The sequence below is a fragment of the Molothrus aeneus genome, unplaced genomic scaffold, assembly GCF_037042795.1.
Source record: "Molothrus aeneus isolate 106 unplaced genomic scaffold, BPBGC_Maene_1.0 scaffold_239, whole genome shotgun sequence".
In the NCBI taxonomy this organism is placed as follows: Eukaryota; Metazoa; Chordata; class Aves; order Passeriformes; family Icteridae; genus Molothrus; species Molothrus aeneus.
This window is the reverse complement of record NW_027098903.1, coordinates 107,932-127,171: the sequence shown is the minus strand read 5'-3', so window position 1 is coordinate 127,171 and position 19,240 is coordinate 107,932. Positions and strand designations below refer to the sequence as shown.

At 55.7% G+C, this 19,240-nt stretch overlaps 1 protein-coding gene across 1 annotated transcript in view; it reads left to right on the top strand.

The window, feature by feature from the left end:
• The window catches only part of SHANK1 (SH3 and multiple ankyrin repeat domains 1), a 61,036-nt gene that overhangs the window by 17,198 nt on the left and 24,598 nt on the right, over positions 1-19,240 (top strand). The window contains exons 7-15 of the mRNA XM_066570141.1: positions 58-225; positions 1,437-1,553; positions 2,350-2,427; positions 3,677-3,743; positions 5,215-5,491; positions 5,663-5,716; positions 8,986-9,125; positions 13,505-13,618; positions 15,551-15,626. Coding sequence (XP_066426238.1) covers positions 58-225; positions 1,437-1,553; positions 2,350-2,427; positions 3,677-3,743; positions 5,215-5,491; positions 5,663-5,716; positions 8,986-9,125; positions 13,505-13,618; positions 15,551-15,626 — 1,091 coding nt within the window. The remainder of the gene's footprint in view (positions 1-57; positions 226-1,436; positions 1,554-2,349; positions 2,428-3,676; positions 3,744-5,214; positions 5,492-5,662; positions 5,717-8,985; positions 9,126-13,504; positions 13,619-15,550; positions 15,627-19,240) is intronic.

Below are 19,240 nucleotides of genomic sequence, written 5' to 3'. Positions count from 1 at the left end.
GGGGTTCCCAAGGGTGTCACCCGGGGGTCCCAAGGGTGTCCCCATCGTCCCCCGCAGGCGCTGCTGGACCTGGGCGGGTCCCCGAACTACAAGGACCGCCGGGGTCTGACCCCCCTGTACCACACGGCCATGGTGGGGGGGGACCCGCGGTGCTGCGAGCTGCTGCTCTACAACCGCGCGCACATCGGCACGGCCGACGAGAACGGCTGGCAGGAGATTCACCAGGTGATTGTCACCTGTGTCACTGTCATTGTCACCTGTGTCATTGTCACCTGTGTCACCGTGTCACCCTGTGACCCCATCATCCCATCCCTGTGTGACCCTGTCACCCTGTTATCCCATCCCTGTGTCACATCGGCACTGCCGACGGGAATGGCTGGCAGGAGATTCACCAGGTGACACCTGGGTCATTGTCACCTGTGTCATTGTCACCTGTGTCACCTGTGTCACCTGTGTCACTGTGTCACCCTGTGACCCCATCATCCCATGTCCCTGTGTCACCCTGTGTCACTGTGTCACCGTGCCACCCCATCCCTGTGTCACTGTGTCACCCTGTCGCATTGTCACACCGTCACCCCCTTCACCCCGCCCCTGTGTCACCCCCATCAGAATGGTTGTCAGGTGACAGGGACAGTGCCACCCTGTCACCCTGTCACCCAATCCTGCTGTCACCATGTCACCCTGTCACCGTGTCACCATGTCACTCTGTCGCTGCGTCACCGTGCCAGTGGCGGATGTCACCGTGTCTGTCACTCTGCCACGTCACCGTGTCACTGCGCCACCCCATCATCCCTGTCCCCCCAAAGTCCCAGGTGTCCCCAATCCCCCCAAATGTCCCCAATGTCCCCAACCCTTCAACGCCCCCAAAATCCCAAATGTCCCCGATGCCCCCAATGTCCCCAAATCCCCCCAATACCCCCACGATGGTCCCAAAGTCCCCGATGTCCCCATGATGTCCCCAATGTTGTCCCCAATGTCCCCAATCACCCCACAATGTCCCCAATGTCCCCAAATGTCCCCAATGACCCCACAATGACCCCAATGTCCCCAATGCCCTTGATGTCCCCAATGTCCCCCCAATGTCCCCAACTCCCTCAACTCTCCTTGATGTCCCCAATGCCCCAAATGTCCCCAGTGTCCCCATAATGTCCCCATAATGTCCCCAAATTCCCCAATGACCCCAATGCCCCCGATGTCCCCACAATGTCCCCAAGCCCCCACTCATTCCAATGTCCCCAATGTCCCCAATCCCTCCAACACCCCTGGTGTCCCCAATGTCGCCACAATGTCCCCAACGCCCCCAACGCCCCCGATGTCCCTGACACACCCTGGTGACCCCAATGTCCCCACAATGACCCCAAAGTCCCCATTGCCCCCAATGTCCCCAATGTCCCCAAAGTCCCCAACACCCCCGGTGTCCCCTCTGATGTCCCCAGGCGTGCCAGCACGGCCACTCGCAGCACTTGGAGCATTTGCTGTTCTACGGTGCCGAGGCGGCGGCACAGAACGCGTCCGGCAACACCGCGCTGCACATCTGCGCCCTCTACAACAAGGTGGCACCTTGGGGACACCCTGGGGACATTGGGGACATCGGGGGGACTGGGGACACAGGGGACATTGGGGACTCTGGGGACATTGGGGCGTCCGGCAACACCGCGCTGCACATCTAGAACAAGGTGGCACCTTGGGGACACCCTGGGGACATTGGGGACATCGGGGGGACTGGGGGACACAGGGGACATTGGGGCGTCCGGCAACACCGCGCTGCACGTCTGCGCCCTCTACAACAAGGTGGCACCTTGGGGACACCCTGGGGACATTGGGGGGACACTGGGGGACACTGGGGACATTGGGGACATTGGGGACTCTGGGGACATTGGGGTGTCCGGCAACACCGCGCTGCACATCTAGAACAAGGTGGCACCTTGGGGACACCCTGGGGACATTGGGGACATTGAGGGTGTTGGGGACATGGGAATGTCCAGCAGCACGGCGCTGCACATCTGCGCCCTCTACAACAAGGTGGCACCTTGGGGACACCCTGGGGACATCCTGGGGACATCGGGGACATTGAGGGGACTGGGGGCATTGTGGACATTGGGGACATCAGGGGTTAGGGACGTTGGGGTGACATTGGTGACAATGAGGGGATTGGAGGCATTGGGGGAATTTGGGGACATTGGAGGGACATTGGGGGGACATTGGGGACACTATGGGGACACTGAGGGCCTTGGGGATATGGGGGATTGGTGCCACTTTTTGGTGACACATTGATGCCACGCTGGTGGCACTTTGGTGCCACGTTGGCGCCACTCTGGTGACATTTGGTGGCGTTTGGTGTCCCCCCAGGAGAGCTGCGCCCGGATCCTCCTGTACCGCGGGGCCAACAAGGAGGTGAAGAACAACAGCGGGCAGACCCCGTTCCAGGTGACACTGGGGACACTGGGGACACTGGGGACATCACTGGGGACATCACCGGGGACATCACTGGGGACATGGGGGACACTGGGGACATCACTGGGGACATCACTGGGGACATCATTGGGGACATCACTGGGGACATGGGGGACAATGGGGACATTGTGGACATCATTGGGGGCACAGGGGACATCACTGGGGACATCACTGGGGACATCACTGGGGACACTGGGGACATCACTGGGGACATCACTGGGGGCAATGGGGACACTGGGGACATCACTGGGGACATCACTGGGGACATCATTGGGGACATCATTGGGGGCAATGGGGACACTGGGGACATCACTGGGGACACTGGGGACATCACTGGGGACACTGGGGACAATGGGGACACTGGGGACATCAATGGGGACACTGGGGACATCATTGGGGACATCATTGGGGACATCACTGGGGACATCACTGGGGACATGGGGGACACTGGGGACAATGGGGACATTGGGGACATCATTGGGGGCAAGGGGGACATCACTGGGGACATCACTGGGGACATCATTGGGGACATGGGGCACATTGGGGCAATGGGGACACTGGGGACAATGGGGACATCATTGGGGACATCATTGGGGACATCATTGGGGACATCGGGGACATTGGGGACATCAATGGGGGCAAGGGGGACATCAATGGGGACATCAATGGGGACATCAATGGGGACACGGGGGACACTGGGGACACTGGGGACATCATTGGGGACATCACTGGGGACATGGGGGACACTGGGGACAATGGGGACATCATTGGGGACATCATTGGGGGCAAGGGGGACATCATTGGAGACATCATTGGGGACATCACTGGGGACATGGGGCACATTGGGGGCAATGGGGACACTGGGGACATCAATGGGGACACTGGGGACATCATTGGGGACATGGGGGACATGGGGACATCATTGGGGACACTGGGGACAGACACTGTTCCAGGTGACACTGGGGACAGTGGGGACATGGGGGACATCACTGGGGACATTGGGGACACACAATGGGGACACTGGGGACAGACGCATTTCCAGGGGACACTGGGGACACTGGGGACACTGTGGAGGGGGTGACCCCCCCATGGGAGTGTCCCCTCTCTGTCCCTTTGTCCCCTTTCTTCCTGCATCCCTGTCTCTGTCCCCAATGTCCCCTCCTGTCCCCAATGTCCCCTCCTGTCCCCAATGTCCCCTCCTGTCCCCAATGTCCCCTGGCAGGTGGCCGTCATCGCCGGGAACTTCGAGCTGGGCGAGCTCATCAAGAACCACCGGGACAGCGACGTGGGTGAGCCCTGGGGACACTGGGGACACCGAGGGGACATTGGGGACACTGGGGACATTCAGGGGATTGGGGACACTGGGGACACTGGGGACACTGGGGACACTGGGGACATTGAGAGGATTTGGGCGGGGTTGGGGACATTGGGGACCTTGGGGACAATGGAGACATTGGGGACAGCGAGGGGACAGCAGGGACATCAGGGGACAGCGGGGGGACATTGGGGACGTTGGGGACTTTGGGGACACTGAGGACACTGGGGGGACATTGGGCACATTTGGGGACATTGAGAGCAATGGGGGCTTTGGGGACATTGGGGACATTTGGGGGGGATTGGGGACATTGGGGACATCAAGAGAGATGGGGGACATTGGGGGGATTTGGCATAATGAGGACATTGGGGACATTTGGGGACACCATTGGGGACATTGGGGGTTGGGACATTTGTAGGATTGGGGACATTGAGGTCTTTGGGGACATTGGGGACATCATCGGGGACACTGGGGGGCTTAGGGGACATTGGGGATGGGAGGAATTTGGGGGCTCCGGAGCTTCCTTTACCCAAACCCCTCCAAAATCGCCCCAAAATCCCCCCTGGTTCCCCCCCAGTTCCCTTCCAGGAGAGCCCCCAGTTCCCAAACGCCCCCAAAATCCCCAAATTTCCCCCCAAAATCCCCAAATTTCACCCAAATTTCCCCAATTCCGCCCGCAGTTCCCTTCCAGGAGAGCCCGCAGTTCCCAAAATCCCCAAATTTCGCCCAAATTTCCCCAATTTCGCCCCAAATTTCCCCAATTTCCCCCGCAGTTCCCTTCCAGGAGAGCCCACAGTTCCCAAACCCTCCCAAACCCCCCCCAAAATCCCCAAATTTCCCCCCAAAATCCCCAAATTTCCCCCCAAAATCCCCAATTTCCCCAATTACGCCCCCAGTTCCCTTCCAGGAGAGCCTCCAGTTCCCAAAATCCCCAAATTTCGCCCCAAAATCCCCAAATTTCGCCCCAAAATCCCCAAATTTCCCCAATTTCCTCCCCAGTTCTCTTCCAGGAGAGCCTCCAGTTCCCAAACCCTCACAAACCCCCCCCAAAATCCCCAAATTTCGCCCCAAATTTCCCCAATTTCCCCCGCAGTTCCCTTCCAGGAGAGCCCCCAGTTCCCAAAATCCCCAAATTTCGCCCCAAAATCCCCAAATTTCCCCCCAAAATCCCCAAATTTCCCCCAATTTCCCCCGCAGTTCCCTTCCAGGAGAGCCCCCAGTTCCCAAAATCCCCAAATTTCGCCCCAAATTTCCCCAATTTCCCCCGCAGTTCCCTTCCAGGAGAGCCCGCAGTTCCCAAAATCCCCAAATTTCGCCCCAAAATCCCCAAATTTCCCCAATTCCGCCCGCAGTTCCCTTCCAGAAGAGCCCCCAGTTCCGAAAATCCCCAAATTTCGCCCCAAAATCCCCAAATTTCCCCCAAATTTCCCCAATTTCGCCCGCAGTTCCCTTCCAGGAGAGCCCGCAGTTCGCCGGCCGCCGCCGGGAGCCGCTCCGGGGGCCGCTCCTGCCCCCCCAGCGCCTCCTCCGGGCCAACAGCGACACCGGGGCCGGGGCCCTGCCCGAGTGGGTCCTGAGGGGTCCCCCCGGGGCCCCCCCGGCCCCCAGGCCGCCCTCGGGGACCCTGCGCAGCTCCAGCTCCCCCCGGGGCGCCCGGGCCCGCTCCCCGTCCCGGGGGAGGCACCCGGAGGAGCCGCGGAGGCAGCCCCGGGGCAGGCCCAGGTACCGGGACCGGGGGATTTGGGGGGGTCCAGAGTGGGTTTAGGGGGTCCAGAGTTGGATTTGGGGGGGTTTGGGGGGGTCCCGAGTGGTTTTGGGGGGGTTTTGAGGGTGTTTGGGGGGATTTGGGGGGCTCGGGCCCGGTCCCCGTCCCGGGGGAGGCACCCGGAGGAGCCGCGGAGGCAGCCCCGGGGCAGGCCCAGGTAACGGGACTGGGGGATTTGGGGGGGATTTGGGGGGCATTTGGGGGTTGGGACCCCTTGAAATGGGACCCAGAGGGTCCAGAGTGGACTTGGGGGTGGTTTTGGGGGGGTTTTGGGGAGGATTTGGGGGGCTCGGGCCCGGTCCCCGTCCCGGGGGAGGCACCGGGAGGAGCCGTGGAGGCAGCACCGGGGCAGGCCCAGGTAACGGGACCGGGGATTTGGGGGGGATTTGGGGGGATTTGGGGGGGATTTGGGGGTTGGGACCCCTTGAAATGGGACCCAGGGGGTCCAGAGTGGATTTGGGGGGGTCCAGAGTGGGTTTGGGGGTGTTTTGGGGAGGTTTTGGGGGAGGCTGAGACGGCCGGGGGAGGCACCCGGAGGAGCCGCGGAGGCAGCCCCGGGGCAGGCCCAGGTAACGGGACCGGGGGGATTTGGGGGGGGATTTGGGGCGGATTGGGGGGATTTGGGGGGATTGGGGGGGTTCAGAGTGGGTTTGGGGGGGTTCAGAGTGGGATTGGGGGGGTTCAGAGTGGGTTTGGGGGCGCTTCTGTCGGGAGTTTGGGAGGTTGGGACCACCCGGAGGAGCCGCAGAGGCAGCCCCGGGGCAGGCCCAGGTAACGGGACCGGGGGGATTTGGGGGGGGATTTGGGGGGATTTGGGGGTTGGGACCCCTTGAAATGGGACCCAGGGGGTCCAGAGTGGATTTGGGGGGGTCCACAGTGGGTTTGGGGGGGTTTTGGGGGTGTTTGGGGAGGTTTTGAGACACCGGGGTTGGCACCGGGAGGAGCCCAGGAGGAGCCCTGGGGCAGGCCCAGGTACAGGACAGGGATTTTGGGGGCTTTTGGGAGGATTTGGGGGGGTTCAGAGTTGGATTTGTGAGGGTTTGGAGGATTTTGGGGGGTTTGAGGCGATTTTGAAAGGGTCTAGGGGGGGTTTGGGGGTGTTTGGGGGGCTCGGGCCCGGTCCCCGTCCCGGGGGAGGCACCCGGAGGAGCCGCGGAGGCAGCGCCGGGGCAGGCCCAGGTAACGGGACCGGGGATTTGGGGGGGATTTGGGGGGATTTGGGGGTTGGGACCCCTTGAAATGGGACCCAGAGGGTCCAGAGTGGGCTTGGGGGGGATTTGGGGTGTTTGGGGGAGGATTTGGGGGGCTCGGGCCCAGTCCCCGTCCTGGGGGAGGCACCCGGAGGAGCCGTGGAGGCAGCCCCGGGGCAGGCCCAGGTAACGGGACCGGGGGGATTTGGGGGGTTCAGAGTGGGTTTGGGAGGGTTTGGGGAGGTCCCGAGTGGATTTGGGGGAGTCCCGAGTGGTTTTGGAGGGGTTTTGGGGGGGTTTGGGGGAGGTTTTGAGACACCGGGTTTGGCACCTGGAGGGGCCCAGGAGGAGCCCCGGGACAGGCCCAGGTATGGGACCGGGGGATTTGGGGGGGATTTTGGGGGATTTGGGGGTTGGGACCCCTTGAAATGGGACCCAGGGGGTCCAGAGTGGATTTGGGGGTGTCCCGAGTGGGCTTGGGGGGGTTTTGGGGGTGTTTTGGGGAGGTTTTGGGGGACTGAAACCACCGGGGTTGGCACCTGGAGGGGCCCAGGAGGAGCCCTGGGGCAGGCCCAGGTATGGGACAGGGGGGATTTGGGGGGGATTTTGGGGGGTCCAGAGTGGGTTTGTGAGGGTTTGGAGGATTTTGGGGGGTTTGAGGCGGTTTTGAGATGATCTAGGGGGGATTTGGGGTGTTTGGGGGGATTTGAGGGGCTCGGGCCCGGTCCCCGTCCCGGGGGAGGCACCCGGAGGAGCCGCGGAGGCAGCCCCGGGGCAGGCCCAGGTAACGGGACAGGGGGGATTGGGGGGGATTTGGGGGGATTTGGGACCCCTTGAAATGGGACCCAGGGGGTCCAGAGTGGACTTGGGGGGGTCCCGAGTGGTTTTGGGGGGGTTTTGGGGCTGTCTGGGGAGGTTTTGGGGTGCTGAGACCACCGGGGTTGGCACCGGGAGGAGCCCAGGAGGAGCCCTGGGGCAGGCCCAGGTAACGGGACCGGGGGGATTTGGGGGGATTTGGGGGTTGGGAGCCCTTGAAATGGGACCCAGGGGGTCCAGAGTGGGTTTGGGGGGGTTCAGAGTGGGTTTGGGGGTGTTTGGGGAGGTTTTGGGGGGCTGAGACCGCCGGGGGAGGCACCCGGAGGAGCCGCGGAGGCAGCCCTGGGGCAGGCCCAGGTAACGGGACTGGGGGATTTCGGGGGGATTTGGGGAGATTTGGGGGGATTTGGGGGTTGGGACCCCCTGAAATGGGACCCAGGGGGTCCAGAGTGGACTTGGGGGGGTCCAGAGTGGGCTTGGGGGGGTCCAGAGTGGGCTTGGGGGCGTTTTGGGGGTGTTTTGGGGAGGTTTTGGGGGTCTGAAACCACCGGGGTTGGCACCTGGAGGAGCCCAGGAGGAGCCCTGGGGCAGGCCCAGGTAACGGGACCGGGGGGATTTTGGGGGGTCCAGAGTGGGTTTGGGAGGGTTTGGGGGGGTCCCGAGTGGGTTTGGGGGAGTCCAGAATGGATTTGGGGGGGTTTGGGGGTTTGGGATCACCGGGAGTGGCACCCGGAGGAGCCTCAGGGTTTGGGGTGGGGGTCTCTGGGTCCAGAACCCCAAATCAGGACCCAGGGACCCCAAATTGGGACTCGGGGACCCCAAATTTGGGGTTTGGGTGGGGGTTTCTGGGTCCAGAACCCCAAATTGGGACCCCAGGACCCATTTTGGGTCTCCAGGACCCCAAATTGGGACTCTGGGACCCCAAATTTAAGGCTCTGAGACCCCAATTTAAGCATCTGGGACCCCAAATTTGGGGTTTGGGTGGGGGTCTCTGCATCCAGGATCCCAAATCCCCCCCCCCCAGAACCCATTTGGGGTCTCAAGAACCCCAAATTTGAGACTTGGGAACCCCAAATTGGAACGCCAGGGTCCCAATTCGGGTCTCTGAGACCCCAAATCTGGGGTTTGGGTGAGGGTCTCTGCATCCAGGGTCCCAAATCGGGACCCCAGAACCCATTTGGTGTCTCAGGAACCCCAATTTGGGACTTGGGGACCCCCAATTTAAGGCTCTGAGACCCCAAATTTGGGGTTTGGGTGGGGGTCTCTGCATCCAGGACCCCACATCAGGACCCCAGCACCCATTTGGTGTCTCAGGAACCCCAATTTGGGACTCGGGGACCCCCAATTTTGGCATTTCCCGGGGGTCTCACCGTGTCCCCCCCCCCTCCCCCTTTGTGCCCCCCCAGCTCCAGCGGCCTCAGCCGAGACCCCGGCCCGGGGGGGACCCCAGGGGGGACTTTGGGGTCCCGGGGGGTGAAGAGGAAACTTTACTCAGCCGTCCCCGGGCGCACCTTCCTGGCCGTGAGACCCTACCAGGCCCAGGGCGAGGGCGAGCTCAGCCTCAGCAAGGGAGAGCGCATCAAGGGTGGGTGCAAGCACCCCAAAAAACCCCCCAAAAAACCCCAAAAAAGGCCCCTAAAAAACCGCCAAAATCTCGGGATCCCGCCCTGAAAAAATCCCGGGATTTGTCCTTGAAATCCCCTAAAAAAACCCCAAAAAACCCCAAAAAAGGCCCCTAAAAAACCCCCAAAATCTCGGGATTCCGCCCTGAAAAAATCCCGGGATTCGTCCTTGAAATCCCCTAAAAAAAACCCCAAAAAACCCCAAAAAAGGCCCCTAAAAAACCCCCAAAATCTCGGGATCCCGCCCCGAAAAAATCCCGGGATTTGTCCTCGAAATCCCCTAAAAAAAACCCCAAAAAACCCCAAAAAAGGCCCCTAAAAAACCCCCAAAATCTCGGGATTCCGCCCCGAAAAAATCCTGGGATTTGTCCTTAAAAATCCCCTAAAAAAAACCCCAAAAAAACCCCAAAATTCTGGGATTCCGCCCCAAAAATATCCCAGGACTGGCCTCAAAAAAATCCCGGGATTCGTCCTTAAAATCCCTAAAAAAAACCCCAAAAAACCCCCAAAAATTCGGGGATTCCACCCCAAAAAAACCCCGAAAAAATCCCGGGATTCCTCCTCAAAAAATAGCCCAAAAAACCCCCAAATCCTGGGATCCCACCCCATAAAAACCACAGAAAAATCCTGAAAAAAAAACCCCAAAATCTCCCAAAAAAGCCCAAAATTTCCCAAACCCACAAACTTTCCTGAGCCAGGCCCAGGGCGAGGGCGAGCTCAGCCTCAGCAAGGGAGAGCGCATCAAGGGTGGGTGCAAGCACCCCAAAAAACCCCCCAAAAAACCCCAAAAAAGGCCCCTAAAAAACCCCCAAAATCTCGGGATCCCGCCCCGAAAAAATCCCGGGATTTGTCCTCGAAATCCCCTAAAAAAACCCCAAAAAACCCCAAAAAAGGCCCCTAAAAAACCCCCAAAATCTCGGGATCCCGCCCCGAAAAAATCCCGGGATTTGTCCTCGAAATCCCCTAAAAAAAACCCCAAAAAACCCCAAAAAAGGCCCCTAAAAAACCCCCAAAATCTCGGGATCCCGCCCCGAAAAAATCCCGGGATTTGTCCTCGAAATCCCCTAAAAAAAACCCCAAAAAACCCCAAAATTCTGGGATTCTGCCCCAAAAAGGTCCAAAAAAAATCCCAGGATTCCTCCTCAAAAAATATCCCAAAAAAACCCCAAATCCTGGGATCCCACCCCAAAAAAAACCACAGAAAAATCCTGAAAAAAATCCCCCAAAAATCCCCAAAATCTCGGGATCCCACCCCGAAAAAATCCCGGGATTTGTCCTTAAAAATCCCCTAAAAAAAACCCCAAAAAACCCCAAAAATTCGGGGATTCCACCCCAAAAAGACCCCGAAAAAATCCCGGGATTCCTCCTCAAAAAATACCCCAAAAATACCCCAAAAAACCCAAATAAATCCCGGGATCCCACCCCAAAAAAACCACAGAAAAATCCTGAAAAAAATCCCCCAAAAATCCCCAAAATCTCGGGATCCCGCCCTGAAAAAATCCCGGGATTTGTCCTTAAAAATCCCCCAAAAAAAACCCCAAAAAAACCCCAAAATTCTGGGATTCCGCCCCAAAAATATCCCAGGACTGGCCCCAAAAAAATCCCGGGATTCGTCCTCAAAATCCCCTAAAAAAAAACCCAAAAAACCCCAAAAATTCGGGCATTCCTCTTAAAAATCGCCTAAAAACCCCCCCAAAAAGCCTCAAAAAAACCCAGGATTCATCCGTAAAATCCCTTAAAAAAAAGCCAAAAAAAAGCCCAAAAATTCGGGGATTCCACCCCAAAAAGACCCCGAAAAAATCCCAGGATTCCTCCTCAAAAAATAGCCCAAAAAACCCCCAAATCCTGGGATCCCACCCCATAAAAACCACAGAAAAATCCTGAAAAAAATCCCCAAAATCTCGGGATCCCACCCCAAAAAAATCCCGGGATTCGTCCTCAAAATCCCCTAAAAAAAAAACCCAAAAAAACCCCCAAAATTCTGGGATTCCACCCCAAAAATATCCCAGGACTGGCCTCAAAAAAATCCCGGGATTCGTCCTTAAAATCCCTTAAAAAAAACCCCAAAAAACCCCCAAAAATTCGGGGATTCCACCCCAAAAAAACCCCGAAAAAATCCCGGGATTCCTCCTCAAAAAATACCCCAAAAAACCCCCAAATCCTGGGATCCCACCCCATAAAAACCACAGAAAAATCCTGAAAAAAAACCCCCAAAATCTCCCAAAAAAGCCCAAAATTTCCCAAACCCACAAACTTTCCTGAGCCAGGCCCAGGGCGAGGGCGAGCTCAGCCCCCGAAAAAATCCTGGGATTTGTCCTTAAAAATCCCCTAAAAAAAACCCCAAAAAAACCCCAAAATTCTGGGATTCCGCCCCAAAAATATCCCAGGACTGGCCTCAAAAAAATCCCGGGATTCGTCCTTAAAATCCCTTAAAAAAAACCCCAAAAAACCCCCAAAAATTCGGGGATTCCACCCCAAAAAAACCCCGAAAAAATCCCGGGATTCCTCCTCAAAAAATAGCCCAAAAAACCCCCAAATCCTGGGATCCCACCCCATAAAAACCACAGAAAAATCCTGAAAAAAAAACCCCAAAATCTCCCAAAAAAGCCCAAAATTTCCCAAACCCACAAACTTTCCTGAGCCAGGCCCAGGGCGAGGGCGAGCTCAGCCTCAGCAAGGGAGAGCGCATCAAGGGTGGGTGCAAGCACCCCAAAAAACCCCCCAAAAAACCCCCCAAAAAACCCCAAAAAAGGCCCCTAAAAAACCCCCAAAATCTCGGGATCCCGCCCCGAAAAAATCCCGGGATTTGTCCTCGAAATCCCCTAAAAAAACCCCAAAAAACCCCAAAAAAGGCCCCTAAAAAACCCCCAAAATCTCGGGATCCCGCCCCGAAAAAATCCCGGGATTTGTCCTCGAAATCCCCTAAAAAAAACCCCAAAAAACCCCAAAAAAGGCCCCTAAAAAACCCCCAAAATCTCGGGATCCCGCCCCCAAAAAATCCCGGGATTTGTTCTCGAAATCCCCTAAAAAAAACCCCAAAAAACCCCAAAATTCTGGGATTCTGCCCCAAAAAAGTTCAAAAAAATCCCAGGATTCCTCCTCAAAAAATATCCCAAAAAACCCCAAAAATCCCGAGATCCCACCCCAAAAAACCCACAGAAAATTCCTGAAAAATATCCCAAAAAATCCCCAAAATCTCGGGATCCCGCCCCGAAAAAATCCCGGGATTTGTCCTTAAAAATCCCCCCAAAAAAAACCCCAAAAAAACCCCAAAATTCTGGGATTCCGCCCCAAAAACATCCCAGGACTGGCCCCAAAAAAATCCCGGGATTCGTCCTCAAAATCCCCTAAAAAAAAACCCAAAAAAACCCCAAAATTCTGGGATTCCACCCCAAAAATATCCCAGGATTGATCCCTGAAAAACCCCAAAAAAATCCCAGGATTCCTCCTCAAAATCCCCTAAAAAAACCCCAAAAATTCGGGGATTCCACCCCAAAAAAAATTCTGAGACCCCACCGAGGGCGGATTTTGGGGGTTTTGGGGTTTTTTTGGGATTTTTGGAGTTTCTGGATGGGTTTTGGGATTTTTTGGGCGGGATTTTTGGGGTTTGGGGTGGTTTTGGGGGGGAGTTTTGGGGTTTTTGGGATTTTTGGGGGGGATTTTTGGGGTTTTTGGGATTTTTGGGATTTTTTGGGGGGGTTTTTTTGGTTTTTGGTGTTTTTGGGGTGTCTCTGATTCGGGGGTGCCCCCGCAGTGCTGAACGAGGGCAAGGGCGGATTTTGGGGTCTCTATGGGGGATTTTGGGGCGTTTTGGGATTTTTGAGATTTTGGGGGTTTCTGGGATTTTTTGGGGGGGATTTTTGGGGTTTTTGGGATTTTTTGGGGGGGATTTTTGGGTTTTTGGGGTGTCTCTGATTCGGGGGTGCCCCCGCAGTGCTGAGCGTGGGCGAGGGCGGATTTTGGGGTCTCTATGGGGGATTTTGGGGCGTTTTGGGATTTTTGAGATTTTGGGGGTTTCTGGGATTTTTTGGGGGGGATTTTTGGGGCATTTTGGGATTTTTGGGATTTTGGGGGTTTCTGGGATTTTTGGGGGGGATTTTTGGGGTTTTTGGGATTTTTTGGGGGGGATTTTTTTGGTTTTTGGGTTTTTGGGGTGTCTCTGATTCGGGGGTGCCCCCGCAGTGCTGAGCAAGGGCGAGGGCGGATTTTGGGATTTTTGAGATTTTGGGGGTTTCTGGGTGGGTTTTTGGGATTTTTTGGGGGGGATTTTTGGGTTTTTGGGATTTTTTGGGGGGGATTTTTGGGTTTTTGGGGTGTCTCTGATTTTGGGGTGCCCCCGCAGTGCTGAGCGTGGGCGAGGGCGGATTTTGGGAGGGCCAGGCCCGAGGCAGGGTCGGGTGGTTCCCGTCCGAGTGCGTGGAGGAGGTGCCCCCCCGGACCCCCGAGGGAAAAACAGGTACCCCAAAAACCCCAGAAACCCCAAAAACCCCGCATGGACCCCAAAAATCCCGCATGGACCCCCAAAAACCCCGCATGGACCCCAAAAACCCCAGAAACCCCAGAAACCCCAAAAACCCCGCATGGACCCCAGAAACCCCGCACGGACCCCAAAAACCCCGCATGGACCCCAAAAACCCCAAAAACCCCAAAAACCCGCATGGACCCCAAAAATCCCGCATGGACCCCCAAAAACCCCAAAAATCCCGCATGGACCCCCAAAAACCCCAAAAAACCCTGCATGGACCCCAAAAACCCTGCATGGACCCCAAAAACCCCAGAAACCCCAAAAACCCCGCATGGACCCCAAAAACCCCAAAAACCCCAAAAAACCCTGCATGGACCCCAAAAACCCCACATGGACCCCAAAAACCCCGCATGGACCCCAAAAACCCCAGAAACCCCAAAAAACCCCGCATGGACCCCAAAAACCCCAGAAACCCCAAAAAACCCTGCATGGACCCCAAAAACCCCAAAAAACCCTGCATGGACCCCAAAAACCCCAAAAACCCCGCACGGACCCCAAAAACCCCAGAAACCCCAAAAACCCCGCACGGACCCCAAAAACCCCAAAAACCCCAAAAACCCCGCATGGACCCCAAAAACCCCACCCGGACCCCAAAAACCCCTCTGGACCCCAAAAACTGCATGGACCCCAAAAACTCCAAATCCCCCAAACACCCCAAAAAACCCCAAAAAAACCCAAAACCCCCAAAACTCTCCCAAATCCCCCAAACCTCTCTGACCCCAAAACCCCAAAAAAACCCCAAAAAAACCCAAAAAAACCCAAAATCCCCCAAACTTCCCAAATCCCTCAAACCCCTCTGACCCCAAAAACCTCAAAAAAACCCAAAACTGCCAAATCTCTTCCCTTGACCCCCAAAACCCCAAAGACCCCAAAATCCTCAAAACCCTCCCTGCACCCCAAAATCCCCCAAACCCCTCTGACCCCAAAACCCCAAAAAACCCAAAAAACCCCAAAACCCCAAAATCCCTTCCTATGACCCCAAAATCCCTCAAATCTCCCCAAACCCTCCCTGCACCCCAAATCCCCCAAACTTCCCAAATCCCCCAAACCCCTCTGACCCCAAAAACCCCCAAAAAAACCCCAAAACCCCAAAACTCTCCCAAATCCCCCAAACCCCAAAAACCCCAAAAAACCCCCAAAAAACCCCAAAACCCCAAAAAAACCCCAAAACCCCCAAATCCCCAAAACCCTCCCTGGACCCCAAAATCCCCAAATCCCCCAAACCCCTCTGACCTCAAAAACCCAAAAAAAACCCCAAAACCCCAAAACTCTCTCAAATCCCCCAAACCCCAAAAACCCCAAAAAAAACCCAAAAAAACCCAAAACCCCAAAAAAACCCAAAACCCCCAAATCCCCAAAACCCTCCCTGCACCCCAAAATCCCCAAATCCCCCAAACCCCTCTGACCTCAAATACCCCCCAAAAAAACCCCAAAAACCCAAAACTCTCCCAAATCCCCCAAACCTCTCTGACCCTAAAAACCCCAAATAAAACCCAAAAAACCCCAAAACCCCCAAAAAACCCAAAAACCCCAAAAAAACCCCAAAACCCCCAAATCCCCAAAACCCTCCCTGGACCCCAAAATCCCCAAATCCCCCAAACCCCTCTGACCTCAAATACCCCCCAAAAAAAACCCAAAAACCCCAAAACTCTCCCAAATCCCCCAAACCTCTCTGACCCCAAAAACCCCAAAAAACCCCAAAAAAACCCAAAACCCCAAAAAAACCCAAAACCCCCAAATCCCTTCCTATGACCCCAAAATCCCCCAAATCCCCCAAACCCCTCTGACCCCAAAAAACCCAAAAAACCCCAAAAAACCCCAAAAAACCCCCAAAAAACCCCAAAAAAACCCCAAACCCGCCAGAGTCGCGCAGTGACAAAGCCAAGCGCCTGTTCCGCCACTACACCGTGGGATCCTACGACAGCTTCGACGCCCCCAGGTGAGACCAAAAACCCCAAAAAAACCCCAAAAACCCCAAAAACCCCAAATTCCTCCTGAACCCCCTCGAAACCTCCCCAAATCCCCCCCAAAATGACCCCAAATCGCCCCAAAATCGCCCCAGAATTCCCACAAATTTCCCCCAAATCCCTCCCGAAATGACCCCAAATCTGCCCAAAATGACCCCAAAATCTCCCAAAATCCACCCCAAAATGACCCCAAAATCTCCCAAAATCCACCCCCAAATGACCCCAAAATCCCCAAATCCCCCCCAAAATGACCCCAAAATCCCCCAAATCGCCCCAGAATCGCCCCAGAATTCCCACAAATTTCCCCCAAATTCTTCCCGAAATGACCCCAAATCCCCCCAAAGTGACCCCAAAATCCTCCCCGAAATGACCCCAAAATCCACCCCAAAAATGCCCCCAAATTCCCCCAAAATCCCCCAAAATCCACCCCAAAATGACCCCAAAATCCCCCAAAATCCCCCCCAAAATGACCCCAAAATCCACCCCAAATCCCCCCCAAATTCCCCCAAAATCCACCCCAAAATCCCCCTCTGTTTTACATCAGGCCCCCTAAAATCCCCCAAATCCCCCCCAAATCCCCCAAATTCATCCTAAATCCCCCAAATGCCCCAAACCCCCCCAAATTCATCCTAAATTCCCCCAAACCCATCCTAAATCCCCCCAAAATCCCCCAAATTGATCCTAAATCTGCCTAAAAACCCCAAACCCCCCAAAATCCCTCAAATCTCCCCAAATCCACCCCAAATCCACCCCAATCCAACAAAATGCCCCCAAAATCCCCACAAATCCCCCAAATCCCCCAAATCCACCCCAAATCCGCTTCAAATTCACCCCAAATCCCACCCAAACCACCCAAAATTCCCCCCAAATCCCCCAAATTCATCCTCAATCCCCCAAAATCCCCCAAAATCTCCGCAAATCCCCCCAAATCCCCTCAAAATCCCCCAAATTCATCCTAAATTGCCCAAAATCCCCCCAAACCCCCCAAATTCATCCTAAATCCCCCAAAATCCCCGCAAATCCCACCCAAACCACCCAAAATTCTCCCCAAATCCCCCAAATTCATCCTCAATCCCCCAAAATCCCCCTAAATCCCCCTAAATCCCCCAAAATCCCCCAAAATCCCCCAAATTCCACCTAAATCCCCCAAATTCACCCAAAATCCCCCCAAATCCCCCAAATTCATCCTAAATCCCCCAAATCCCCCCAAACTCCCCAAATCCCCCCAAATTCATCCTAAATCCCCCCAAAATCCCCCAAAATCCCCCAAAGCCCCCCCCAAATTCCCCAAATTCATTCTAAGTCCCCCCAAATCCCCCTCAAAATCCCCCAAAATCCCAAAAATCCCCCCAAATCTCCCAAATTCATCCTAAATCCCCCCAAATCCCCCAAAATCCCCCAACCCCCCCCCAAATCCCCCAAATTCATCCTAAATTGCCCAAAATCCCCCCAAAATCCCCCAAATTCATCCTAAATCCCCCTAAATCCCCCAAAATCCCCACAAATCCCCCCAAAATCCCCCAAATTCATCCTAAATCCCCCCTAATTGATCCTAAATCCCCCCAAAATCCCCCCCAAATTCCTCCCAAATCCCCCCCAAATCCCCCAAATTCATCCTAAATCCCCCCAAATTCTTTCTAAATCCCCCCAATCCCAAAAATCCCCCCAAAATCCCCCAAATTCATCCTAAATCCCCCCAAATTCATCCTAAATCCCCCAAATTCCACCTAAATCCCCCAAAATCCCCAAAATTCCCCAAAATCCCCCCCCCCGTCCCGGTGGGGGAGGGGCTCTGCGGTGGGGGAGGGGCCCCCCCGGGTCCTGTCCCGGTTCAGCCCGGCCCAGTTTGGGACCCCTCCCCCCCCTCCCTCCCCTCCCCCCCCTCCTTGGGGACCCTCCCTGTCCCCTCCCCCCCCCCAATGTCCCCTCCCCTCCCCCCCCTTGGGGACCCCCCCTGCCCCGCCCCTCCCCCCCCCGCCCCACATCGCGTTTGGGGCCGCGGCGGCCGCGGGGCCGGGGGGGCACCCATGGGGCCCGAGGATTTGGGGTGAGAACGGGCGGGTTTGGGGTCGGGGGGCACCCATGGGCTCGGGGGCGCATTTGGGGTCGGTTTGGGGCAATTTCGAGCCATTTTGGGACGTGTTGGGGGCAGATTTGGGGTCGATTTGGGGCCGTTTCGGGGCATTTTTGGGGCGTTTTTAGGGTTGATTTGGATCTGATTTGGGGCAGTTTTGGGGTCGATTTGGAGCCATTTCGGGGCATTTTTGGGGCGTTTTTGGGGCATTTTTAGGGTTGATTTGGATCTGATTTGGGGCAGTTTTGGAGCATTTATGGGGTCGGGGGCAGATTTGGGGTCGATTTGGGGCCATTTTGGGACATTTTTGGGGCATTTTTAGGGTTGATTTGGATCTGATTTGGGGCAGTTTGGGGGAATTTATGGGGTCAGGGGCAGATTTGGGGCAGTTTTGGATCTGATTTGGGGCAGTTTTGGGGTCGGGGGGCACTTATGGGGTTGGTTTGGGGCAATTTCGAGCCATTTTGGGACATTTTGGGGGCATTTTTGGGGTCGTTTCGGGGCGGTTTTGGGGCATTTTTAGGGTTGATTTGGGTCTGATTTGGGGCAGTTTTGGGGTCGTTTTGGAGCCGTTTCGGGGCATTTTGGGGGCGTTTTTGGGGCATTTTTAGGGTTGATTTGGATCTGATTTGGGGCAGTTTTAGGGTTGATTTGGGGTCGATTTGGAGCTGTTTCGGGGCGTTTTTGGAGCAGTTTTGGGTTGATTTGGGGCAGTTTTGGGGCATTTATGGCATCGGGGGCAGATTTGGGGCCGATTTGGGGCTGATTTGGGGCAGATTTGGGGCATTTTTAGGGTTGATTTGGATCTGATTTGGAGCAGTTTTGGAGCATTTATGGGGTCGGGGGCAGATTTGGGGTCGATTTGGGGCCGTTTCGGGGCATTTTTGGGGCGTTTTTAGGGTTGATTTGGATCTGATTTGGGGCAGTTTGGGGGCATTTATGGGGTCAGGGGCAGATTTGGGGCAGTTTTGGATCTGATTTGGGGCAGTTTTGGGGTCGGGGGGCACTTATGGGGTTGGTTTGGGGCAATTTCGAGCCATTTTGGGACATTTTGGGGGCATTTTTGGGGTCGTTTCGGGGCGGTTTTGGGGCATTTTTAGGGTTGATTTGGATCTGATTTGGGGCAGTTTTGGGGTCGATTTGGAGCCATTTCGGGGCATTTTTGGGGCGTTTTTGGGGCATTTTTAGGGTTGATTTGGATCTGATTTGGGGCAGTTTTGGGGCATTTATGGGGTCGGGGGCAGATTTGGGGTCGATTTGGGGCCATTTTGGGACATTTTTGGGGCGTTTTTGGGGCATTTTTAGGGTTGATTTGGATCTGATTTGGGGCAGATTTGTGGCATTTTTGGGGTCGGGGGCAGATTTGGGGCATTTTTGGAGCTGTTTCGGGGCATTTTTTGGGGCAGTTTTGGATCTGATTTGGGGAAGTTTTGGGGTCAGGGGGCACTTACGGGGTTGATTTGGGGCAATTTTGAGCCATTTTGGGACATTTTTGAGGTCGATTTGGAGCCG